The 26,471-nt window shown below is 40.6% G+C and overlaps 1 protein-coding gene across 3 annotated transcripts in view; it reads right to left on the reverse strand.

The window, feature by feature from the left end:
* Positions 1–1,405: 1,405 nt before the first annotated feature.
* Positions 1,406–26,471, reverse strand: part of LOC306810597 (casein kinase I) — a 67,452-nt gene continuing 42,386 nt past the window's right edge. The window contains exons 1-10 of one of the 3 annotated variants that reach the window (XM_079323337.1): positions 24,290–24,387; positions 21,362–21,466; positions 17,148–17,310; positions 14,944–15,130; positions 13,947–14,047; positions 12,827–13,049; positions 12,028–12,164; positions 9,131–9,253; positions 8,544–8,763; positions 1,406–1,800 (exon numbers count right to left, since the gene is read on the reverse strand). In XM_079323337.1, coding sequence (XP_079179463.1) covers positions 1,574–1,800; positions 8,544–8,763; positions 9,131–9,253; positions 12,028–12,164; positions 12,827–13,049; positions 13,947–14,047; positions 14,944–15,130; positions 17,148–17,310; positions 21,362–21,408 — 1,428 coding nt within the window. In that variant the 5' untranslated portion in view covers positions 21,409–21,466; positions 24,290–24,387 and the 3' untranslated portion in view covers positions 1,406–1,573. Of the gene's footprint in view, positions 1,801–8,543; positions 8,764–9,130; positions 9,254–12,027; positions 12,165–12,826; positions 13,050–13,946; positions 14,048–14,943; positions 15,131–17,147; positions 17,311–21,361; positions 21,467–24,289; positions 24,388–26,471 lie in introns of those variants that run through there. The other 2 variants (XM_079323336.1, XM_079323340.1) reach the window with 2 other exon arrangements.

The raw sequence follows: 26,471 nt of genomic DNA on the forward strand, positions 1-26,471 counted from the left end.
GTGATTTGGGCCAAAATTCCTATACTTGTTAGAAGCACTATGCTTTGTGCTACAGAAAGAGCTCATTCAGGGCCTGGTTCAACAGAGTGCGTCATGTTGTTCTGGCTCATGAATAATGTTGAACCAAATAACAGGATTTTCAAGTAATGAAAATATTTAGAAATAAGCTCACAAGGTCTCTCAGATCTTATATTGGCTTATATTATAACATCTCATGAAATTTCTTGCAGATTTAGCATCTGATTATAACATCACTACACCTTTGCACTAAAGCAAAATATTTTCAGCAGGTAGTACAAAATAATTATTAAAATTCTCAAACAGTTTACTACCACATCATCATGTGCTGAAGAGAGCATCTCTTTGCAAAGAGTATCAGGAAAGTGTTTCTATACAAAAACTGCTCCAGAACAAAAAAGACGCTCATGGGTAAGTAGCTGTCTTCCTTCGTTTATTCTTTTTATGTTTTATGTGTTCAGCAGCAACTGAGAAGTTTTATTCACTTCAGTGATAGCACTTGCAGAATCACAGAATTTCTTACATTGGAAGGTACCTCTTGACATCACCTAGTCCAAGCCCTCAACTCAAGAGTCATCTGGAACAGTCTGGTCGGGCCCACATCCAGTTGGGTTTTGAGTATCTCTCTAGACAGAGACTCCATAACCCATCGAAGCAATCTGTTCCAGTGCTTCACCATCCCAACAATTAAACAGGTTTTTTCTGGAATTTTTCATGTGCATTCCTTTACTTAGAGGCAAGTTAATCTCTGTAATATCCCAGGACCGCTCAGCATTAGTGGAAATGCAACAAAAAATACACTGATCAGTTGTGTTAGTGTTCATTACTATGTAGCTATCCTTTGTTACGTCACAACTCATTCAAGTTTTCTTTTATTTTCATCTGTTTCAAGACTTACTTCTTACAGCATATTTGCACTATTTTGAATCTATGATTCTAACATGGTGGCAGTGTTTTTCACTGCCTTAAAGTCCATACAATCTCTTGTCAAGGGAAAATACAATCACTGGTGTGACAATAGAAATCTAATTTTATATTCTTTCATGCTCTCTGAGCAAGTGGAAAGCTACAGAAGATGAGAAAGAATACAGACATAGATGTAATCTTTTTAAACCCCTTTCTTTCAAATAAAATGATAGCTGCACAGGATTAACGGTTGCATTGTTATTGAGAAGAAGACAAGTAGGTTGAGGCATCCCACTTCTAAGCTTAAATCACATCTACAGTTTCTCAACAAAATATCTGCTAAAGTTCTGCAAGCCCTGCCTGAAGGCACAAGGCTTTACATAAGTGTTAACTGGGCATTTCTAAATCCATGATGCAAGAAAACCTTAACATATATAATTAAAATAAATCAGTATTAACAATGAAGACTGTAATCTCAATGTACACAAATTAACCCTTTATTTTAGGCTTCACTGTATGAAACAGGGTACTTGTTCTGTCTTCTGGCTGCAAATATCTCAACCTGACATACAAAACTGAGGCTCATAATTAGACCTGATACAGAGATGTCAAAGTAAGTAAAAAGCAAATGTGAACCTACAACACGCTGTCAGGAGTCTTTAATATTATAATTGCGGATTTTTGCCATGCTAGAAGAGATTTTTGGTTTTACTAGGTGAGCATAAGATAAACTCCTGGATTTTAACTTCTGCTGAACTTCCAGCCTTGTTCCTCTGACTGTCAAATCTTCAGCTGACTTTTCAAGTTTATTCTTGGCTTTGACACTTGGCCGAGATTCTTCAGATTGCTCGATTGAATGCGCAACTTCAAACTCCACTGCTCAAAAAACAGACAAAAAAATACTTTGTAGTTGTGTTTGTATTAAATTATGAGATTGAATAGTTAAAGAGAGTTGGTTTACTCTTTTCTTCTAAATATACTGCTGCCATAGTGCCACTTTGTCAAAATCTTGTCATACCAGGACCATTCCTGTATGTAGGAGCCCAAAACAGTCCAATAAGTCTTGCCATACTTATGGAATAACACAGCATCTTCTGCTTAATCCTCATTTCATCTGTCCATGGTCATTCCCCATTAGCATCAGACTGCTTAAGAAAGGAAGACAGCTGGAAGGTCAGTGGAACAACTCAAGTCAAGCACTACCTTTGTGTTCAGCTGTTTTAAAACATATTTTACAATTTTACTTATTTTACTCTTCTGTCCATTGTGAGAAAATGCCTTTGGATATGTATGATAGAAGAAGTTCAGGGATAATGCTGTTGACTTGACAAAACTGCATTACTACCATTATCTTTTGGGTCTTTTTTCAATCTTCTTGCACTTAGGAAAGCATTTAGTGTGTAGATCTTTGTTTTTGTTGTCTAAAATATCTGTCTTTCCAGAAAGGACTAACTTAAAAAGAAACATCTTTGTTTGGGAAGCAATGGGACTGGTCCTAATACCAGTCAGAGTCCATCTTGCAGTTCTCACATAATTCTCCAAAAACTCTTATCTCCAACTAAGTGAACTTCAGTCTTATCACAAGTTTCTTTTGGTAAGATAAGTGGAACTGATCAATCGCATTATTCACTGTATACTATAGGTAACATTTACAGGTGTTTGGCTCCAGCCACTTAACCTTTACTTTTCAAGGCATTTAGACTTTAACTTCAGATTTCCTATGGAAAGCAAAAGCAGGCAGCAGAAGTAGTCATAATAAACTTGTGATATCACACACTACAGTATTTGATACTAGATGAATTCTATAAGCATCATAGTCTGCAGTCCCAGTTACTATGCACTCACAGCAAGAATAAAAGGTGTACAAATCAACAAAGGTCAGTTACTAGTAGAAGGCAAATTTTTGAAGTCAACTGAATGTGGTACAAAGTCTGAACAAAATTCTACATCAAAGGAAATTCATGTTCCTGAATTAGAGAATGAATTGATTGATTGAAGGCTTATAGTTTCATGCAAAGCATGACACTGTGGCTAGCATCAAAACATGACACTTTTCAAAATAATTTTTATCCACAGGCTTAGCTTGAACCAGCTGTACACTTGTGCATGTGATCTCTGCGTTGAATCAGCCTGGTGGCTGATTGACTCGGTGACTCTTGAGCTGTGGATGTGAAATCCTCTTGTCCAGTTTGCCACCTAGTGGCTTCCTACAGATGTAGATAGGAGGTATGGAAGAGGATGCTTGAGCCTATGAAGATCATTGAGTGTATTTTCCTGTCTAGGAAATGGACTTGAATCATTGGAATACCTCTACCATATCTGGCAGATAAGAAAGCAGAATTTCACATCATCAACCATTTAGAAAAGTGCAGGCAGCAGTGTCTGAAAGGTATTGCTTCAAGGATTACTTTCTTGAACAGGAACAGCAGCAAAATAATACTACTTTTTGTTTTTGTGGTCTAAGTAACAGGAATGAGCAGATCCACAGATAGCACACAGTTAAGACTGCTTAAAGACAGTTTGTTTTAAAAAATACTTAGTTTTCAAGGGTCTTTTTTATTCATGCAAGGGGATGAATAGAACTTAATGTGGGAGGCCCTAACTGTGTAATTCCAAAGGCAAAGTAACCAAGGACCAAGGCATCACACACATCCCTTCCTGTGAAAGCATCTGTATGCTTGTCTCCTGTCATTAGTAAAGAAACTATAGTTGCAACTATTATAGACTACTTAGGAAGCTACTTGGAGCAACGGCACAAAACACAAGCATTCTACATGGCTGTTTTTAAGTTTTGGACCATCAAAAATTGTACTAACAAAGAAATTTAAAATGAACCATGTTGATTTTAAAACGTGTAAAGGTTAGTTCCAAAAATTAGAAAGAGAAAGAATTAATATCCCAGAATCAGAAATACTATTTATATGCAGTAGCTTGGTTTGCACACCAATGAAAAAAAAAATCCACCTAATTTACAAGCCTGCACCTTACTTTCAGAAGTGACTGTGGCAACCATAGCTAGCAAGATCATAGCTAAACACCTAAAATGCTTTTGAAAATAGAACTATATGTTTAATGTATTGAAATCCTTACCATATCTTCTATTTGATGGGTATTAACTTCAGTCAGAAATTAACATTCATGGATTTTTTTCCTCAGGATGAAAGAGAAATATGTAGACATGTTGCATAGGCAGCCTGAAATTTCCTCAGATGGGAGTTTAATTTAAGAAATCTGCTACTAGATATTTGCTTATGGCTAACAGTGCTTCTGAAGGAACACCAACTCAAACAAGCTCCTATTCAGGAGAAGAATATAGAAATGAAGAAAATGTAGCTAGAGCATTAGTTAATATTTGTGAAACACTTCAAAGTTGAAGTTTTATGTAACACAGAAAAGAGATCATGAGTCTTTCTCTGATTGGAGCTGGAATGAAGCCAGAGCACTGTTTCTCTTTGTTAATGTTTTACCAGATTCTTTCTCTGGCCAGCTTTTTATCCACATGGATTGCTCTTAGAACTGTCAGTGATGTCAAAGCTGTTGAAATTCTGTCTAGTGTGGAAACACTTAAGATAACTTTTGATCCATGAAGTGTGGAATTTAATATGACAGAGCTTCGCAAGTGAGAATTACAGCACAAGAAACTCCCCTATCTAAGCTCAAGTAGTAAATAAAAAAAGTTACTTTACCTCAAAGCAGCTTACTCCTATTCTTTGTTAGGCTACAATGTAAACTCAAATTATTAAACACAAGACACAGTTCTGAGTACTTGTGGCTGTGGGGTTTCTCAAAAATGTGTAGCGGGAAGTGAAAAACACAAAGTTTCATCTACACTAAATACATAGGAATCAAATGACTGGTGGGGACACAGCTTGCCTTACACCCTCATTCCCCGTGCATTGAGCCCAGCCTCTGCTGAGCCGAGGGTAGGTGACTGCAGCTAACAAGGAGCTTTTCACACAGCACTATGCAGCACCCTTCACAGCACTGGCTTCATGCTAAATGCAGTACTGCAGCTGAACTTCAATAGGGGATGGTCGCTTCCTTCCCCTCTGAAAAACTAGTAAGTATCTTCAATAGCAAATAGTAAGTTTATCGAGATAAAAAGAGGAAAATAAATTTCCACTTTCTAAATGTTTTAGAAAGTTTCCCCTCCTTCTGCCTAACATTTACTTTAAAAATCAAAAAAGGCTCCACTTTGCTTTGAGAGTGATTTGTCATCAGCACTCAAGGTGCATATGATACAGACCATCAATCAAAATCTCTACCTGTTCTCAACTTTTGCAATAGGGCATTTAAAAAGTAAAGAAATACAGAGGTGTATTTCTTACTTGCACAGCTTATGCATCTGATGTAGCCTTTTAATTCATCAGGGCTTGTACCTGTATGTCTCTAGGAGGTTATTTTTTTTTCAATACTACAGAACAATAAAAACACTTGAAGAAGGGACCTAAGATCCTTCTAAACACCTTCCTTCTACTTATCTGCAGAATTAACATACAACCTATGAAATTCATCTAATTTCTACAAAATGAAAATTAGCAGGGAGAGTGAGGAGAGAGAAAATTAAAATATCTCCTAGCCTTTTGACTAGCTTGGAAGCTTGCACAAGTTTTCAATTTGATGGTGAAATGAATAAAGTACATAACAGTCCACTTCAGTAATTAAAATGTAGTCATTAATTCTTCAAAACACGTTTAGTCATTGCATTGTGCAATATCGTGGAAATACGGAAAATTGCAGGGCTTACTTGACATGCCAGCCATTTTGAGTGCCAGCAGGCTGTTTTGTACATGCAATATTAAAAAATGGAACTGTTCAGCAGGTTCAGAACAGTAATTTTCAAGCTACAGTTCTCTGTTTCACGGGAAACACCCACAAAGCACATCTACTAGTGTTATCCATTTCAACAGAGTTCAACTTGGGAAAAAATATATTTGAATAAGCAAATTAAGTTGCGTGCTTTGTTGCAAACAATTCTTGTCACTGAGCTTCCAAGTCTCTGTGTGCATCACTTGTACCTGGAATGCCCAGTTCTAAGTCACTCTGTCTCAATGACAGTCTATCCATTGTAACAATGTATTTGATAAATATATTAAACTCAAATGAGTGGTTTTAAAGAGGAAAGATTAATTTCCATAGCTCAGGCTTGAAAAATAATACAAGCCTCTGCTAAAAATCAGAAGCAGAATTTGAAAGTTTTCTATATAATCCTTATAAGGTGATGTTGTTCCAAAAAAAAAAAAAAAGAAACATTTTGCTTTCCTATTTTTGTTTTTTCTGAAATATAGAATTCAGTCCAGTGGAATTAAGGAAACTTTTGCCTGGAGGACAAAGTTAAACAGCAAAAGAGTGTTTAAAAGTCATATTCTTGCAATGCAGTATTTCAGGGCCTGCATGTTTGATTAAATTCCACTCTGATGTGCCTCATGTAAACCTGGATGCAGAGATCAAATTAAACTTGGTCTCAGGAAAATATTATTGATTCACATTTCACTTGTTCCACGTTGGCAGTATCCTCTGTCCCTTTTGCTATTTCTAGATCCCCAAAAATCTACATTAAGTTTTGCAACAGCTGCTGGAAATTTCTAGACATTAAGAAACTGATGGCCTTGTAAGGCTGCCAGAGCTGTTGCACCACACATACAACAGCACGAAACTGCATGGCACTATCAGTAATGTTTTGAAGACATACTTTTGCTTATCCTGTCAATATAGGCCTGACCTGAAATACTCTTCCTATTTCAGTCCTAGCCTCACAAAAAAAAAGTACTTGAATCGTGACTGTCAGCACTATGTCCATTCCAGTCCTACAGGTCTGCACATTACTTTGTCTCTGCAATGCACTGCTGTTTTGAATGAACACACTTATAATCCACTCTTCATTGTGAAAGCCCTTTTAAGTATTATTTTTTTTTGTGAACTACTAAAGATAGCCTCCATACACAGCCTCCACATTGCCTCCATACACTAGTTTAAAAATAGATGTAACATAGGCTGGATGGGACCTGTGGGTGAAATGTCATGGTGCTTATCACTCCCTGTTTAGAATGCATCTTGACACAACTTGTGCCCATTGCCACTTTTCACTGTGCACCTCTAAGATTCTGGTTCTGTCTTCTCCAAAATCAGCCACTGGGTAGTTAAAACCAGCAATGAGACCACTCACCCACTCCCCACGCTGAACCATGCAGCTCTGCAAAACTCGTGTAGTGTGTTCCCATGCCTCAGACATTCAGTGGCTCACCACTGGAGACTCCAGTTTGTCAATCTTTTGTACAAGAGCATCCAAAGGTGGACACAGTAGCCTCACAAGTACCAAACTAAGGGGAACAACCCTTTAATCCAGTGACTGCATTCTTGTTCCTGCAGTCTGTATGTGATTAATAGCATATGAATATCTATTGTAATACAGCTCATTTGAAAACTCTAAATGACTGCCATATTACTATACAGATAGTGTCAGATCTCAGAATAATCATGATAAAAATAATAATATCAAGGCAAAAAGCCCAAGCTCACATAAGCCCAGCAGCATTTTGAGAAATAACTTATTGAAAGCTACACCTCTTATTAAAAAACAAAGCCAAAAAACACTTCTACCAGAACATTCTGGAGAAATGTTTGTCTAACTACAAGGATCTTTTATAAAGAGAAGTACACAATACTTCTAGGGAACATACTCCACTATTATCTATCTCTAAAATTTTCCCAATATTATAATGTAAGCCCATTATTTTTTGTCCTAACACCAGCAGGTGTCAGTTTCCCAAAGTTTAGCCAATGAAGGATTTCTGCATGAACAGACCAATAGTTTGAAACGTGTAACATTAAGCTGCAATACACTGCTCAACATAATAACTGCCATTAAAAAGTTCCATAAGAACTGGCCCTGTAAAGAGGCTACACTTTAATGTTCATATTTTATAAATGATGCTCTTGCTAAAATTTCCAAGAACATGTGGTGATTTTTGTAGAAGTATAACACTAATTCATGTTCAGTCTATGACTAGATTTTACTTTCTCCTGTCCTCCTAACCATGACACTGTCTCTCATATAAAAATTTGTGCCTGCTTCTATTTTTTCCTGTTCCAGCTTGTTGCAGTGGACTGTAAAATTCTAGGCAATCCCCACAGCACATACCAGCATTATGTCTGTGATGTCACCTTCGGCTTTTAGGTCTCAGCCCACTAAGCAGTATTGTAGCTATAAATCAGCCAAAAAATGACTAAAGCAAGGATTTTCAAATTACAATTTGATCCAACAATTGCTTGTCAACACATGAAGTGTGCAGTTCTCAAACAGATATTTTTATATCTACCCCAGTTAATTTTTAGACTATGCCAAAACAGAATTTGCATTAACAGGAGTACTTAGTAGAAGTGAAGAAGTATTTTCAATGATGGCATTTAAACCGGACAGCTGTAGAGACATTCCTCTTAATTCTTACTTCTGCTGGCAACTGTGAAATTCTCTTCAAGTAACTCATTCAGATTCTGATCTTAGGACTGTAACAACAGGAGCAGTGTGTAAAAGAATTAAGGAACTGCAACAGAATCCACTGTGCTTCCACACTTCCAGAAAAGCCAAATATTGTGACTGCTTTACAAAGCAGGCTTACCCTGGCTCGTGTTCTTTTGAGGACTTTGTAGAGAAAGACTTGATCCCATATCTAAAATTTGACAGAAATTATGTGCTCTAGAAGAAGAAAGCTGGACCTGCTGGTCTTGGCTAGGACTCTGACTGAGCAGCTGAGTTTGAACAGTCTTTGTGCATGTATCTGCATTTGTTGCTGAGAATGTATCTGGTCCACCATTTTCAATAGAGAAATCTAGCTGAACCTGTTCAAATTCAAACACAATCTTAAAAACATACATACTTCTCACATCAAAGACATCAGAAAATTGATTACATTTCATAGTGGCATCTTGGACTAGGAAAGACAGAGGGTTTCAGCAAGAGGCAAGACAAAAGAAAATTATTATTTTTAATTTTGAAAGTTTATACAAGAAGATTAATTGCAACATCACAGCAGTGACTGAGAAACCCTAGTTTATCTAGTGTTAACAAATACTATTTTGTACAGGAACAATGCATAATTTTAAAAATACATAGGTTTTTAAGTCTTCCATGAGATTACTGCTGAACAATTAAAATTGAAAAATTCAAATGAAGATGAATTACATTGATCATGAAGCTGCACTGTACCTCAGAGGATAGTAATTCTGTTTCTTCCTCACAACTGCTTGAAGCTGCTTCTTCCATGAAGCTAGGGTAGGCAGTAAGAGAAGAGAACCTTGAAGGATGCTGTTGCCCTGAACACTTCAACTCCTAATGTGAAATATTATATTAACATTAGTAACTCATGATACCTACAACTAAGACCTTTATAGTGCAATTTGCTGTTACCCTGCTAGATTTTAAATAATCAGTTATAAACAATATTAAACAAAATCATGTTCCCTTCAGATCAACAGGGCCAAAGGACCTTTCTAATAAACCTAGTATCAAACCTGTTCAAATCTACATTTCCTGGTGCTGTTACTATCACCTTGCTTGTTGCTCAAGCTGATATTGTCAGGGTCTTTCTTCACTTTTGTATTTTCCTGTGATTAAATTACAGAAGAAAAAATCCAAAACAATACCTAAAACCCCAACTAAAATAAAGCAGCTATAGAAAAGTAAGTTGTCAGCAGCTAAAATAAACGAATCTATCTCTCAAAGTTTCACCAACTTTCAACTTATAGCAACTAAAATGAGATTTGAGGAACAGCAAACTACTTCAGTCCTGCTAAAGGAGATGTAAATAAACACTGAAGTCTTTTGCTATATAGTTAAGACTAAAGAAACAAAATGTGAGCCCATTAAGTAAAATAATCGACAGTTGAATTCCTGTAGCTCTGACAGTAATATTTTTTTTTTTTTTTAAGGATGAAGATCTTGGCATGCAGGAGCAAATGTAGCCTGGCCAGTAAGAGTGATCACCTAGAACAAAACCTGGAAAGTCAACCAGGAGCTCAGCTTTAGTGTAGGAGCTGAAGCCTCAACAGGTATATTCTGAGTAAAGAGAAGCCTGGAATGAGAGTATGGAACAGCTTGGATTTAAGAAGCATCTGGCCTTGCTGGCCTCCAGAAGAAATAGATTAAGAGTGATCTTTTCTACATGTGTAAGTACCTGATGAGGATGTTAGAAGGAGATAAAAGTAACAAAATTGGAGTCTTCTCAAGTGATATACAGTGGTAGACCAAGTGACAATGGGCAAAAAGGTGAGTACAGGACACCTTGAATAAGTATAAGGTGAAAGAAAACCCCAACCAAATGACAGCTGCCTTTATTGCGAGGGTGACCAGACACCAGAACAACTTGTCCAGAGGGGTTCCCAGGGCAAGCGTTTCCCTAGCTAAACTTGGCTCATATTTTTACTGGAGTTTTATACCTCAGAGCAACAACCTCACCCTTTCTGAAAGAACAGTGTTTACTGCCTTCAAAACTACAATGACAATCGACTGCTCTGACAATCCTCACAGGAACAAATCTGCTGATCAACAAAGTAAAGTACATAGTACAGTCCTGATTATCGAAGATACTGGGAGGTCTGCTACTACTAGGAAGACAGGATTTATTCATTAATCTTTCTGATAAAAGCTGCAATTTAACTATTAAGGTTGTATTTTAATTCCAAACTATATAAGACAAGTTAACTATATATCCTGCTTTTGTATGTGAAAAAGGTACTACTACAGTCATTTGGACATGAGTGCTTTAAAATCCCACTACTGTGAGTATTTAGAAATATCCTCACTGATTAATAATTTTAAAGTTTATGTTAGAACATAGTGCAAATCCTTCAAATGGCCTTTCTTGCTTACTTAAAACTAAGATTTATGAAATTTGTAATTTAGGATTGCATTTATGCTGCAAAAACACATATGTTTCTTAAATAACTTGGCTGAAGATCATGTTTAAAAATATTATTTTTGAAGTCCCAAACCCTTTAAACCTACAGGGAACCATCTGTCTCGTGGCCGATCACTAATTGTGTTTCCCAGGGCTCAATTTTAGGGTCAGTTCTCTCCAGTCTCTGATCAATGACCTGGACACATGAGTTGAGTGTACACTAAGTTGGCTGATGAAACTAAATGAGGACTCATTGATTCCCTAGTAGGCAGAGAGACCTTACAAAGAGATCTTGATAGACTGGAATGCTTGGTAATCACCAACTGCACAAAATGTAATGAGAGAAAAAAAACTGGATTCTGTACCCAGGATTATAGTCATGGATGTCTGCATATACTTGAGGCACAGGAGGCTGAAGTGCAGCCCTGAAGAAAGCAATCTGGGGGTTTCAATTGTTGGCAAGCTCAGCGTGAGCCAGCAGTGCATCCTGGTGGCCAGGAATGCCAGCTGCGTCCTTGGTGTGCTAAGTTCAGCACAGCTAACCAGCCAAAATAAGTGAATGTCCCACTATGCTCAGCACTGGTATGGCCTTACCTCAAGTACTGTGTGCAATATTGGGATCCACAATATGAGGAGAATATAGAAATATTAGGAAAAAAGTCCAAAGGCAACAAAGACGATGAAAAGACCAGATGACTATGAGGAGTGGCTGAGGATACTTGGTTTGTTCAGCTTAAAAAAGAAAAGGCTGGCAGATGACCTCATTGCTCTCCATAACTTCCTTCCATGACGGGGAAGAAGGGTAGGAGGTGCTGATTTTTGGTGTCTGGTGATAGGATTTGGAGGAATGACTTAAATCTGCATCAGGGGAAATTCAGAGAATTCTTCCCTGAGAGGATGGTCAAGCAGTGAACAATCTCCCCAGGGCATGGTCATGACCCTAAGCTTTTCTGTGTTCAAAAACATTTGGGATAGTGCCCCAAAGTTAAGCAACTTCCAGGGGTTGTTCTGTGTGACGTCAGGATGCAAAGATCCTCATGGGTTCCTTCCACTTCTGGATATGCAATGACTCTGTGAAATCTTCGGAAGAGAAATTTGAGCTAAACTCAGTCAGAGGAATTTAAACACAGAATTTTAAGTCTTAGTCATGGAATTAGAAGTGATGTAATGGCTTATGATCACTAGATTTCAAACAGCATATAATTACCTGTGCTGAGAGTCTGTGCTGTAGATGCTTTAGAACTGATAGTTGACACTGTGTTCTTCTGACCAGTTCTCTTGGAAGAAGACTACCAGAGGCAATGCAAACTGTGCAGTGTTTAGAGCTAACAGGATGCCAGAGTCCTATAAAGGAGAGAATATATTGAGGAAGGCATTCTTTGTTGATATTTTGTCAACAACATTACATTTCCAGCAAGAATTTAGAGCAGATAATAAATGAACCACAGAACACAGCCTTCTTATTGCAGATGGTTTCAATGTTACGCAAAAATGGGCATAGTGCTTTTTTTCCTTTACTTCATTGCCAGAAAAACTCTGCATGGAACTTTAATAGACACAGTAAAATCTTTTTACCTTATATATACTCTTAATTCAAGTTTACTCTACACTAATCTTATTCTGCTTTCTCTTCCACTTTCCTAAAGTGTTAGTTTTTATTCCAAGAGATAGACTACCTCTTTTCTGTTCATAAACTAAGTCTTTAAGTAAAGTTCCAGTTCCCACACTGACATCTAGGCATCAGGGACTTCTTCATCTAATATGTTTATCAACAAAAGTCACTACAGAAATTCTCGTTGTTCTGTCTTAGCATCCCTTATCACAGGACAATCTTGCAAGGAGTAGTGCCACAGTCTCACATGAGTATGCAGGTCAAGGATCAGTCAGGTCCAGCACCATTTTTCTTTTTATAATGAAGCTTATCTTTCTCTAGCTCAGAGGATAAATTGATTCCCCCATTTTTTTCTAAATATATAACTTATCGCTTCCCGTTAGAATAAATTTACCTTCCTTTAACATCAGTTCTGCCCTGAGACTGTTTCCCACTTCAATCAGCTGCCGCTTTTCTTGGCTCAGAATTGAGATTTTTCTTGCTGCTTCCTTGAGTTTATTTTGCAGTCCTTGTAGAGTGCATTTGACACTATACTGACAATCAACACCAGTAGCTACATCAGGTAGCTGTTGTCTAAAATCTACCATATTTTCTTCGAGAATTTTGGATTCTGGCTCCTGAATAAAACAGAGTGCTTACAATGAGTATTTTGAAATTGAGTCTGCAGGTTCAGATATTTGTACAAATATGCATGAGAGGTCAGTTGAAGAAAGTATAAAATTGAAGGCCAGAGTCAATTTTTTAGGGCCCATTTTCAAAATTTTGTTAGCAGTATAGGGCAAATTAAACTGTGGAGCAAAACACTATAACTGCCTGAGACATTTCCACAGATAGTGTAAACTGTAAAATAATACACATAGCATAAACACTGTATAACTGTAAACTAAAGAACACCTCATTTTAAGATAAAATGTGAAAAAAACTTCTTTGTACCAAATAGCAATCTGCTATAAATCCTTCTTTGTTTAATGACCATATACATTGTTTAATCATTCATACATACAAACAAAAGGGGGAGATATGGCTTAAAACATTTACTGAAAAGTCAAGATTCTACAATCTGTTTTGTCTCTGCCAACCTGAGTCCACCTGCACATATGGATGGTGAGCACTCTAAGACAGCACTGGAGCTTGGTACTTTCTGCTGGTCATACCAATTTGCACTTGCTATTAAAAAAAAAATAGACTAAAATATGCATTTACAATAGAAAACCTGAGAAAGTGATATACAGTAGCTTAAGCATTTGCAAGCAGGGAAAAAAAACCATCAAGACTGGCTTGCAATATCAGAAGTGACTTGTGCCAAGGGATGACTAGTCAAAATTTATTTCCTAAAAAGAATAGCAGTAAGTTTGGCTGAAAAAAATCCTCGCTGGCCCTCATCTGACCAATCATATAAGCATGTTACTTCAGCTTGTAAGATTTACTCAAACAAAAATAATACAGTAGGTATTTACTTACACACACATGCACATACATACAGATATTTTTAGGTAGTTTAAACCTCACCATACCTCTTTTGTGTCTGGGTTTACTATACAATCCAACTTAGTCAAATTGACTTTAATGTTGCGCAGTGTAGTTCCAATTGAAGTTTTGTTTGTGCTCAATGAATCTAAAAGAGGAGTATAATATGAATGTATATGTATTTATAGAGAGTTTAGGCTTTCATAGCACGAGCTGCTTCAGAACACTGTCTCATGCTTATGAATGTCTAGTTACAAAATCATAGAACCATAGATGTAGGTGGAAAAGATCTGTAACATCATCAAGTGAAATCAGTAACCTAACACTGCCAAGCCCACCACTAAACCATGTCTTCAAATGCCCACATATACCTGCCTTTTAATCACCTCCAGGGACAGTGATTCAACCATTTCCCTGGGCAGCCTGTGCCAATGCTTGAATTAGGTTTTTTCAAAAATAAATGTTTCCTAATATCCTATCTAAGCCTCCACTGGCATTACTTGATGTCATTTCTGTTGTCCAATTGCTTATTACTGGGAAAGAGAGACCACAACAACTCCTTTTTGAGTAGTTGTAGCTAGTGGTAAGTTCCCCCTGAAGCTCCTTTTGCACACCACTTCAGTGGATAAACTGTAAATGGATATCCTGTAAATCCCCATGACAGGGGCATTTGGACTAGACTTTCTTTAAAGATCCCTTCCAATCCAAATCATTCTGTGATTCTACACACTGGCTTCACTATCAGGAATTCTGTCATAACTTGAAATAATCATATAATTGCTTTACTCTTGCAAAATATACGCATGATTGTTTTTCTAGTGGTAATTTTGTACTGACTTATAGTGTGTGTGTGTTTGTTTTCACTAATAATTATTTTGTAGTAATTTGTAATACAGAATCTCAAACCTCTGTGTATAATGCAATCTTGAGAAACCCACAACTACAATTTTTACCCAGTCATGGATTTGGTAGCCCTCATAAATTGTGACCATGACTGCTAAACTTTCTTAACTGAATTTAAAGTTCTTCATCAAGAATTGTTACCTTGCTCTCCAAGCTGTCTGTCTGCTGTTAGAGTAAGAGAAGACAACATCTGCTCATCAAGACTCTCCATTTGTTTCCTCATTTGTGCAATTGCAGCCCGAAGGCTGGCATTCTGTTCCTGCAGCTTTTTTATCTCCGAAGAAGGGATATCATTACACAGAGAACTTTCATCATCACACTGAAATATCTAGAAAATAAAAGTACAAGACAAAAAGAACCCTTCATTAATAAGCAACACATATTCTCTACACACAATCACTCGCACAGATCCTAATAGTTTCAACCCATGGAATGGGTACAGGGAATGTCCCTGGAATAGAAAGATCATCCCCTCCCTCCAAATTATTGTGATTTCAAAATTACCGGGCTTCCAGGCAAAAATATAGAAAAAGGAATAACAGTCCTTTACTAGAGTACATATATCTATAAACCAACACACAACAAACAAGAACAGCAAGGACAAGAAGCAAACCCAGTCAGAGCCTGCCCGGGCCCAGCGCGCATTTCCCTGCGCTGTAGCTCCGGGGAACCGGCAAGAGGCGCTGCGGGCTCGGGGCAGCCGCGGCAGCGCGGGCACACGGCGGGGACAGGGCCGGGCTCCGCCGCCAGCGGGCATCGCTCCGCGGCATCCCATCCCGGGCGGCAAGGGCGGCAGGGCTCTGCCGCCGTGTCACACACCCTACGGACACTGCGGACACACCGTACGGACACCGCGGACACACCGTACAGACACTGCGGACACACCGTACGGACACTGCGGACACACCGTACGGACACTGCAGATTGGTGTCACACACCGTACGGACACTGCGAACACACCGTACAGACACTGGGGATTGGTGTCACACACCCTACAGACACTGCGGACACACCCTACAGACACTGCGGACACACCGTACGAACACTGTGGACACACTGTACGGACACTGCGGACACACCATATGGACACTGCGGACACACCGTACGGACACTGCGGATTGGTGTCACACACCCTACAGACACTGCGGACACACCGTACGAACACTGCGGACACACCATACAGACACTGCGGACACACCGTACGGACACTGCGGACACACTGTACGAACACTGCGGACACACCATACAGACACTGCGGACACACCGTACGAACACTGCGGACACACTGTACGGACACTGCGGACACATCCTACGGACACTGCGGACACACCGTACGAACACTGCGAACACACCATACGGACACTGCGGACACACCGTACGGACACTGCGGATTGGTGTCACACACCCTACAGACACTGCGGACACACCGTACGAACACTGGGGACACACCATACGGACACTGCGGATTGGTGTCACACACCCTACAGACACTGCGGACACACCGTACGGACACTGCGGACACACCGTACGGACACCGCGAACACACCGTACGGACACTGCGGATTGGTGTCACACACCGTACGGACACCGCGAACACACCGTACGGACACTGCAGATTGGTGTCACACACCGTACGGACACTGCGAACACACCGTACAGACACTGGGGATTGGTGTCACACTCCGTACAGACACTGCGGACACCGTACAGACACTGGGGATTGGTGTCACACTCCGTACAGACACTGCGGACACCGTACAGACACTGGGGATTGGTGTCACACTCCGTACAGACACTGCGGATTGGTGTCGCACATGGTGCAGACTCTTGCAGAGCTGCTGCTCCAGAGTCTGAGCCCCTCACTGCCTCGGGCCCCCGGCCGCAGCGGGCTGGTCTCTCTGCGGCGCTGGAGCGGGCGAAGTCCCAGTCAGTGGAGCAGCCGGGGGTTTTTTTTCCCGTACAAAAATACACAAGAGCTTTTCAGGACTAATATTGTTCCCTTGATAGAATTCAAGTGGTACTATGATCTGAAATTCTTTCTGCCCACATGCTCTAAGAGACATCTTTCTTCTTCTGCTACAATGGTAAAGGTAAAACATCTCTCAAGCCAACTTGACTACATGGAAAGGGAGAAAAAGCCGCAATTAGAGATTGATCATAAAAATTAATCTGGTCTCTGATAAAATACATGTGATGAATTGTTGCGCACAATACAGAATTACTGTTTAATAGATTTTTGAAAGAAGGCTAAAGAGATATTTCCCTGAAAAACACCATGGTGGGAAGACTCCATAGCTCTCTCTGCAATAGATGATTCTTAAACAGTGATAATTTGAAATTCTCACCTCCTCTTTTGATGAAGACAGGCTGTGTATTAGATCCTCTGATTTCTGACACCAATTACTTTCAGCAATCTCACAGAGCTGCTGCCAGCTCAGTTCTGTTTGCATTTTACTCTGCTTCAGAATCCATTCTCGCTCAGTTGCCAGAGACAGTTGTTGTTTAGACCTGTGATACACAGAGCAAAGCTGTTGATTTCAGCAGCATAAATACTGAAGATGTTTTGTGGAGGTTTTTTGTTTTGTTTTGTTTAGGTCTGGTTTTGTTCCATTTAATCCAGCTTTGTTTATTGTCCTCATCTTCTTTCCTTGTTCTATTTTACAAATTATCTATTTTATTTTGTTTTATTCTACTCTCAGCATTTTACTGAACAAAAGCATTTTAATTGCTTAGAGCTCAATAGTGTCTGAGGATCCATCTGTATCGGTATTTAGAATCAGCTTTGGAGGTCACCTCAGCTCAAGCAGCATAAACTGCCCTCCAATATCAATACTGCTCTCAGTACTTCCATCCAGAGTACATTTCTTTTTTGCAGATATGTAAAAATGAGATACAAAAGAGCTAGGAATTAAAATTGCTGCATTGTCAGGGTAAATTTTCTAGGCTAAAAGGCTGTTCCATTTATATACCTTGAAAACAGAGTATAGAAGGCGATAGAAGGTGCAAGTGTTAGAAACTAATACAGATCTCTAATCAAGAACTCAGGTCAGAAAATTGCAAAGATCAAAGGTTTCTTCTGAAGTGCCATCAGAGTTTGAACTGCATGACACAGAGTAAGCAACATGCACAGATTTACATTTAATTAGTATACATGTAGTCATGGTTCTTTGGTCCTTGCTGACTGAACAGCAGTTGGTCATGCAACCTTTAATAGTCAGGACTGCAATAGGATAAAGTGGTTTTAGATCCATTATTATAGCAGTGTCCTTTAAAGAACACCCAAGACAAATAAACCAAACCAGAAACTAAACTCCTGTCATGCAACATTCAAGAGGTAAGAATCCACTAATGGCCAGGTAACCTTTTGCTACCCTAAAGGTAAAGTTTATAATTATAATTTTTTAAAATTTATTTTATTACACAAAAACCAACACAGCTGTAAAAAGATGACAAACTTCTAGGTATGCAAGCCCTCTTCCTGAAAGCCTGTCTGTTTTCCTCCATGGTATCAGTTGGTTTAATGTGAGGGGTTTTCCCCCTCTACCGACATAACTCAGTTTGTCAAATTATTAAGGTATCAATTACAACATCACTGAAGCAAGTGGACATGGGCATCAAAGAACAATCCAAGTAATCCTGGATGCTGATTAGTGAACACTGCATATACAGAGATTTTTGAAGGGTGAATTCCTGATTACTAGCCTTGGAAGGATGACAGAGGTCTTTCAAATACCTATATGCAGTTTTTGGTAGCATAGGAAAAACCCAGTCACTATGAATGCATACCACAAATATCCATGCTTCCTGCTATCTTGGAAACAGTTCACCACATAGGTGGAAGAAAACAGCAAAAACAACAGTCATCTTTACATGTGTTTCACGCAGGAATGACTTTTTAGATTATAATACACTCATTCATTCTGTGAGTCAAGGGTAACAGCTTAAAATATCTTAACTTCATGGGACAGAACTAGATAACTCTTTTCAATTTTCACAATGTGCTTGTGAAACTCATATTCTCTCTTTTTAATTCCCACATCAAATGCAGCAAGCACTTCCTACAAAGGGAGTAACAGGTAGGTAACACTACAACAATGGTCCTGATAGAAACATTGGATTGTCTCAGACCTTTCAAGCACTGTACTGAAGTTTAATCATTGCATAATCTTTCTCCATTCTAAGAAGAATCAGACTGTGCTGAATGAAACCTATTATCTGGTCTATGATAGAACACGTACAGCAAAGGGGAATTTAAAAAACAAACCAGCCAAACAGTATCCCTTGCAAAATAAGATCAGATTTCATAACCGCTGGGAAAAGAAGAGAGAAAAAAACCCTTGTTTTACAAACCCCTCCCCGCCATCTTATAGAAGTTAAAGTTCAATTCCTTTTGTATAGCCATCCAAGCACCTGTAATATGTTAAATACCATGCATCACAGAAATAACCTTATTTTGACTTCTAGAGTAGCAGAAATATGCTATATCTCCCCAGTGCTAAAAGTTATGGGTATTTTTTATTTATCTTCTTTTTTTTATTTTTTGAATATAAAAGGAAATATCCTAACAGAAGTTAAATGTATATTCTAAGCACAAGAATAAAGGGATATTGATTATAGTGTACAATCTACTATAAGCTGTGAGGACATCCATCTTCTTATGTGCACATGCATGTACATATGGATCTATTGGTGATAAAAATTTAGTTTCCTCTGGTTTTGCAGAATGACAATAGAAACATCATAAGAAGTAGTCATTATGAAATCCCATGAAAAAAACGTAAAGGTACATCATACCCTAGTCTAAGCTTTTTGTTTGAGTTAAGCAAAACAATTCAGTACTATTAGAAGGGAAAGATATGGCTGATGTCAAGAGGCCTTTTAAAATGTATACTTGCAGAACTACTACAGAATCAAGAAACTAGAGCCTTACTGAAAAGCTGCTAGAAAAATACTACCATGTTTTCCACCCTGAAGTGACAAGAGGGCTGCTGGGAGACAGGATGCTATGGAAAAGACTTCTTCCACCCACCCCCCACCCCCACCCTTATAGCCATTGAATTTTAATTTAGAGGAAAAGAACAAAAACAGTAATATTGTTTCTCATACTTGGGAAAACAAAAGCCTGTTGTTAGAAGACTTTACGTATCAAACCCAAGTAAGAACAGTACTACAGAATGTACATTCTACTGTGAAAATCTCCCGAAGTAACGTTGCAAGTTGCTCCAAAACATGAAAATTAAAGACACCAGCAAAGATATCAACGAATAAATGTGAAATTCTTGCCTATGTTTTGTAAGTGCGTGAAAAACTGTTCATAAAGAAGCTACAGATTTTCCAGAAAACTAAATTGCTGCAATGAGCTGCCATCCAGTGGCTAAACTGATGAAGTATTTTAAAAAGTGTTGAGAGAAACTACTTTGAGGAATTAAATTGATAAACTACAACTAATACCAAGAGAATGAGATCACAAGGGATTTTGTCTAATTGATGCACAATCATGTTAGATTAGGGAGAATAACTGCAGGAGATCCAGTGGCAAACATGGAAGATGTGCTTCTTTGGTTGTAAGCTTAAGCAATGGGGATAATTTTTTCCTTTTCCAGCAGTAAGAGAAATCATGTGTGTTAGATACTGCAGCCTTAGGCATGTGTACAGCAGCTAATCAGCTTTATCATTGCAGTTCAACCACAGGATGTACCATAACTCCCAAACCAAGCGAGTTATCAAACATTCTTCAGGTTCTCCTACTTCTTCAGGTAGGTTCATAAACTGCCTTTGGGAAGCCCCTGAGAAAGAGAGTCCTGGATGCAGATTTGTTATTTCAGCAGGACTGCTATTCTGAGGGCAGCGAGACTTGGACTGGGAGGTGTTGCCATTTATATTATATATTGATTTGCTTGACAGGACAAAAATTAAGTGCTGTAGTTTTAACAACTAAACACACTCAGGTGTAAATTATTAAAGTAATTCCAATATCAAATACATTTTTATACGAAGCCCAAGAAGGAAAGTTTTGTTGTTCTTTAAAGTTTGTTGTATAAGAAGAGGTAGTATAATGCCTCCCCAGGGTATCACAGTTGAAGACTAAATTTCACCACCTTTTATGGTGGAATGATAGGAATATAAGAAGCAGAAGGGGGAAAAAAACCTTGTAATTAGGAATATGATAAACAGTGTACATTTATCCACCTTGCCTAAGGCTACCTCTGCTTTCCAGATGCTGACCTTTCCTGTAGTTTCAAGGTTAACGAATTCAGCAGTGTGCTTGCTACGTAAAAAAATCTTACACAATTTCACATAAACATTTTCTTAGCAATTCCTTACAAGGGGCAGCTATCAAATAAGCAGAGCAACAGCCACCACACAAGCAAGGCATAATTTTCTGAACTGTAATTACAAATGTAATCAATTTTTAGAGTAATAAAACAACTGGCAAAAAAAGAGCTTATACAACTATAGTAATGCTAAATGATAATGTGCTAATTTAAAAAAATATTTTAAAAATTATTGTTAGAGGGCACTGGAGCAATAAAACATTGCTTGTTCAACATTCTTATACCAGTTTTCGACATCAGCATCTTCCAGTTCTTGAATCTTTTCCTCCATGTGAAGTTTCAGGTTCACATAATCCTCATGCAGATGATCTATGTGACTATTCCTAGAGCTGTAAACAAAAATAAATTTACATTAAGAAGCATGGGGGATCCACATGTAAAACTTTTGGAACAATAGCATGTAACTACTAATAGAGGATGCTGTAATTTCCTAAAGAAACGGGCACAATAACATCTTTTTCTCATAAGCTAGTGGAAACCAATTCTAACAGTATATGTTATTTCCCAAAACAATCCTTCAAATGTTAGTAGCATACAGATCACAGAGGATCTGATGAAAAGTAGTGCAAGACCTCCACTTAAGTATAACTGAGTTCCTCCTCATTTAAAATTTCTGTTACATAAGGAAAAAATTGCAAAACAAGGGCTGACCAGCAAAAATTTGATCTTTTTGATACATTTTAAAATAGAAGCAGCTCTGCATTTTTTCCCCTCCTCTCCCAATATTTTCGATTGCTATCAACAAAAAAGTTTCTCTTAGGTCCAGTGGAATAATACCAGTAATGTCAGGATTTCAAACAAATCTTGAGGAGCTGATACTGCTACCAGGACCATAAATTCTCTAATGATACACTGAACCTTTGAAGCTCTGCATTAATCCCTTAAAGCCTTAACAGATTTGCTGTAGCCTGTCACATAGCCAAACGAACCTAGATTGCTATCATGCTGTTCTGCAACTTTCTATTTACTTTCAACTCTATATTACATGTTTTTGTGTAGCTGAATGACCATTGCATTTGAGTAGATAAGACTGATCAAAGAATACTTAGAGAGACAAAACTCTGAACTAAAACTGGAGTAACAAACAGCTAAATGCATATTCACTTTCATATTCTGCAGGATTTTTGCTTATAAATTTACACTTTGCCTGAAGTAATCAGAATCCTATAGCCAGCACTTAGGTATACAAACAAGTCTATCAGATGTGCTGTCTCAGTGTAGACTGCATTGTTTACACCTCCCTTGTTCATCCCCAAACCCTTAAGGGCAAGGCAGATTAGAAGAATGATTGCTGTACTGTGATCAGTATCCGGCTCAGCCTGATAAAGAGACACTTACTGGGTTTAAGAGACTCAGACTCCTCCTTCCATTCCCAAAGGATATGTTCCATACAATACTCCTGAACTGGCTTTAAGTGAATTTGTATATACACCACATTAACATCAATCATTCAGTAACCTTTGATGAATTGCAGAGTCTTGCCCAGGTTACCTACCTACCTACAATAAATAAATAAATAAATATTAAAACTTACTCAGCCATCTCTACATTATAAATGCAGTTGGATCCAGCACAGATTACAGCATTTTTCCCAAAGAGACTGTTATTCCTGAAGACAGTAATTACATTAATCAAAAATTATTTTCAGACAGAACTCCAGGAATAAGTGTTTATTCCTTCCACCCTGTGAGCTGCACACGTATTTCTCTTATCTTTGATATATGATGAGTCAAGGCACAGTTCAGCCTTCTCTTTTATTAACAATATTAACTGCTGTATCCAATTTGTCTTTTAGTTTAAAAAGGAAACAACCAACAGAGAGCCTATGCTTATAGAGGCAAAACCCTTTACTTGCTTCACATCCACCTCTTCTTATTGTTTATTTTTCATATTTGCCTTGTATCTAATTATAAATTCTGTAGAAGAAAAAAGAACAACGTTGTTTTTAAGCAGTATAGATGCTTTAAAAAATATTATTTCTGTCCAGTTCTCTCCAGAGATATTGCTTCTTTCACTGTACAGTATTATTCTGTGTCACTGGTTGCAAATAATCATTTCTGAATAAGCACAGGGATGTAGAGAACAAATCAAACAAGCATGCCTTTCAAATAGTGGCTCTTTAATCTCTTTCAATGAAAAAGAGTTTTTCAGACCAGAAAATGCAATGCAATACCTCTATGCTAAAGAATGTCATAATTTAAATAACTTTTTTGTTCACAAACAATCTGGACAACTCTAGTTCTCTAGGATCAAAAAATGAATCACTGATCATTGGATGTGAGAAGTATAAAAAAGCTTGCTCTTCCCAAGTATATAATCCTGGAAACAAACCGTGCTAAAGGACATGATGATCTGATGGTCTTCTAATTCTGCTGGCCAAGATTTCATATTTATCCCTAAGTTAATTGAAATAGTACTTTTTCTTCATATTCTGATTGTCGTTGACAATGTTCAAGTCATGCTACCATGCACAGATAATCTAAGTAATATCTTCTTCATGTGGGTAAGGAGATGACTTTTCAAAAAGATACTATGGTGGATATTCATGAACAGTACTGCCTCCCTGCCTATAACATGCAACACTGAAATATCTGCTCTTTCTGCATCGCACTTTCAGCTACAGCTGTTCCAAATGCATCAGGTGACTCCCACAGTTAAAAAAGATTAACTAAATTTGAAGTGCACAGATGGAGGAAAAGACAATCGAGTGTTGGCGAAAGTTAACACGACCACCCGAGCTAGCGGCTGGCAGGTAGCAGAGCCAAGAAGGGATTCCCTGGAGGGACCTGAGGGTCAGAGGTTCTGCGGCAGAAGAGCAGACGGCAGGCGGACTGTGGAGGTCAATGCCATTCAACGAAGGCAGTAGAAAGCAGCACAAGATAATGCTTTGGAGCCAGGGACAGCACAAGAGAGGCACTCAGAGCGAAGGGAGCAAAAGGAGAGTGGGTGCTCAGAGAGAGAACGGGGCGCGAGATGCGCAGGCGGCGCGCCGGGAGCCCCGGAGGGCAAGGTGCGGCACGGCAGGGATGCTGCGCGCCCGCACCGCCTTCCGAGGGAGCAGCCCTGCGGCGACTCGGCTCCGGGGGACACGAACCTGCACAGCCCTGCGCCCAGAGTAACCCGGAGGCGACTCGGCCCCTGCGGGCACGAACCTGCACAGCCCTCACGACCGCAGGCCCCGGCCCTGTGCTGAGCCGCGGCGGGCGGGGCCGGGCCCGTCTCCAGGCGCCGCCGTTACTGGGGCCGCTGCCAGCTCCCCCCTCGCCATTGCCGCTCCTCCACTCGCCATTGCCGCTCCCCCCTCGCCATTGCCGCTCCCCCACTCGCCGCTCCCGCTCCCCACTCGCCATTGCCGCTCCCCCCTCGCCATTGCCGCTCCCCACTCGCCATTGCCGCTCCCCCCTCGCCATTGCCGCTCCTCCACTCGCCATTGCCGCTCCCCCCTCGCCATTGCCGCTCCTCCACTCGCCATTGCCGCTCCCCCCTCGCCATTGCCGCTCCCCCCTCGCCATTGCCGCTCCCCCACTCGCCGCTCCCGCTCCCCACTCGCCATTGCCGCTCCCCCCTCGCCATTGCCGCTCCCCACTCGCCATTGCCGCTCCCCCCTCGCCATTGCCGCTCCTCCACTCGCCATTGCCGCTCCCCACTCGCCATTGCCGCTCCCCCACTCGCCATTGCCGCTCCCCCCTCGCCATTGCCGCTCCCCCACTCGCCGCTCCCGCTCCCCACTCGCCATTGCCGCTCCCCACTCGCCATTGCCGCTCCTCCACTCGCCGCTCCTGCTCCCCCCTCGCCATTGCCGCTCCTCCACTCGCCATTGCCACTCCCCCCTCGCCATTGCCGCTCCCCCACTCGCCATTGCCGCTCCCCCCTCGCCATTGCCGCTCCTCCACTCGCCATTGCCGCTCCCCACTCGCCATTGCCGCTCCCCCACTCGCCATTGCCGCTCCCCCACTCGCCATTGCCGCTCCCCCCTCGCCATTGCCGCTCCCCCACTCGCCGCTCCCGCTCCCCACTCGCCATTGCCGCTCCCCCCTCGCCATTGCCGCTCCTCCACTCGCCATTGCCGCTCCCCCACTCGCCGCTCCCGCTCCCCACTCGCCATTGCCGCTCCCCACTCGCCATTGCCGCTCCTCCACTCGCCGCTCCTGCTCCCCACTCGCCATTGCCGCTCCCCACTCGCCATTGCCGCTCCTCCACTCGCCATTGCCGCTCCCCCCTCGCCATTGCCGCTCCTCCACTCGCCATTGCCGCTCCCCCACTCGCCATTGCCGCTCCCCCACTCGCCGCTCCCGCTCCCCACTCGCCATTGCCGCTCCCCCACTCGCCGCTCCCGCTCCCCACTCGCCATTGCCGCTCCTCCACTCGCCATTGCCGCTCCCCCACTCGCCGCTCCCGCTCCCCACTCGCCATTGCCGCTCCTCCACTCGCCATTGCCGCTCCCCACTCGCCATTGCGAGCCGCCTCCCCTCCGGCCCTCGCTCGGGGCAGCAGCCCCGTCTGTCTCCTCTCCTGCTCAGCCAGCCGGCGTTTCTCGGTTCCTCGCATTGCGTTCGGTTCCAGGAGCCCCACAGCGCATTGTCCCCGTTCTGTCCTCACTACTCTCACACAGCACTCTCCTCTCCCATCGTGAGAGTACGGGCACGCTCCTTTGCAGCGCCGCTCTCGTTTAGTGAGACCTCCTTCTCTCAAAACACAGCTAGTACTTGTCCCAAACTCTGAAATCTCACTCTCTCATTCACTTGTCTTCCTATACATGTTGTTTATCTTACTGTTTAGCATGAAACAATTTCTCCTTAGCAGAGATCAGGAAGGAGACTCTTGGCCTTTTTCAAGTACAGCCCTTAGGAATGTGATCAAACTTCCCATCTGCTCCAGACTCCCACTGCAACGTGAAAAAACTTAAAAAAGCTTATAAAACCAACTCAGGCCAACTGCAACACAATATCATGCAGAACAAATAAATACATTCTGCTACCAAGGCACTTAATTATTAAAAACTATATCCATCAACTAAACTGCCTTACACGCTCTAGGTGAGACAGACGAACACATAATACATGAGGCAAGCCTAAAGCATGATTTTCCCCTAGTCACTCTAGATGACTTGCTTGTCTGAAAATCATGAGGCAGACTTCCTGTAGTGTTCTGTCACTTTTCTGTTTTCTAGATCATATAAACAGCTTTTGCCTTCCAGAAACTTGAATGCTGCACCAAAATGATAGCTGAAATACACCAATTTAGAGAAGATAGAGTATTATCAGTAGTTCTTACATGTGTTTTTCTTACATCATCAGAAGAGAATTGTGTGTCCTAGCTGCATAGCAGTTAAAG

This window comes from Erithacus rubecula (assembly GCF_903797595.1).
Source record: "Erithacus rubecula genome assembly, chromosome: 20".
Lineage (NCBI taxonomy): Eukaryota > Metazoa > Chordata > Aves > Passeriformes > Muscicapidae > Erithacus > Erithacus rubecula.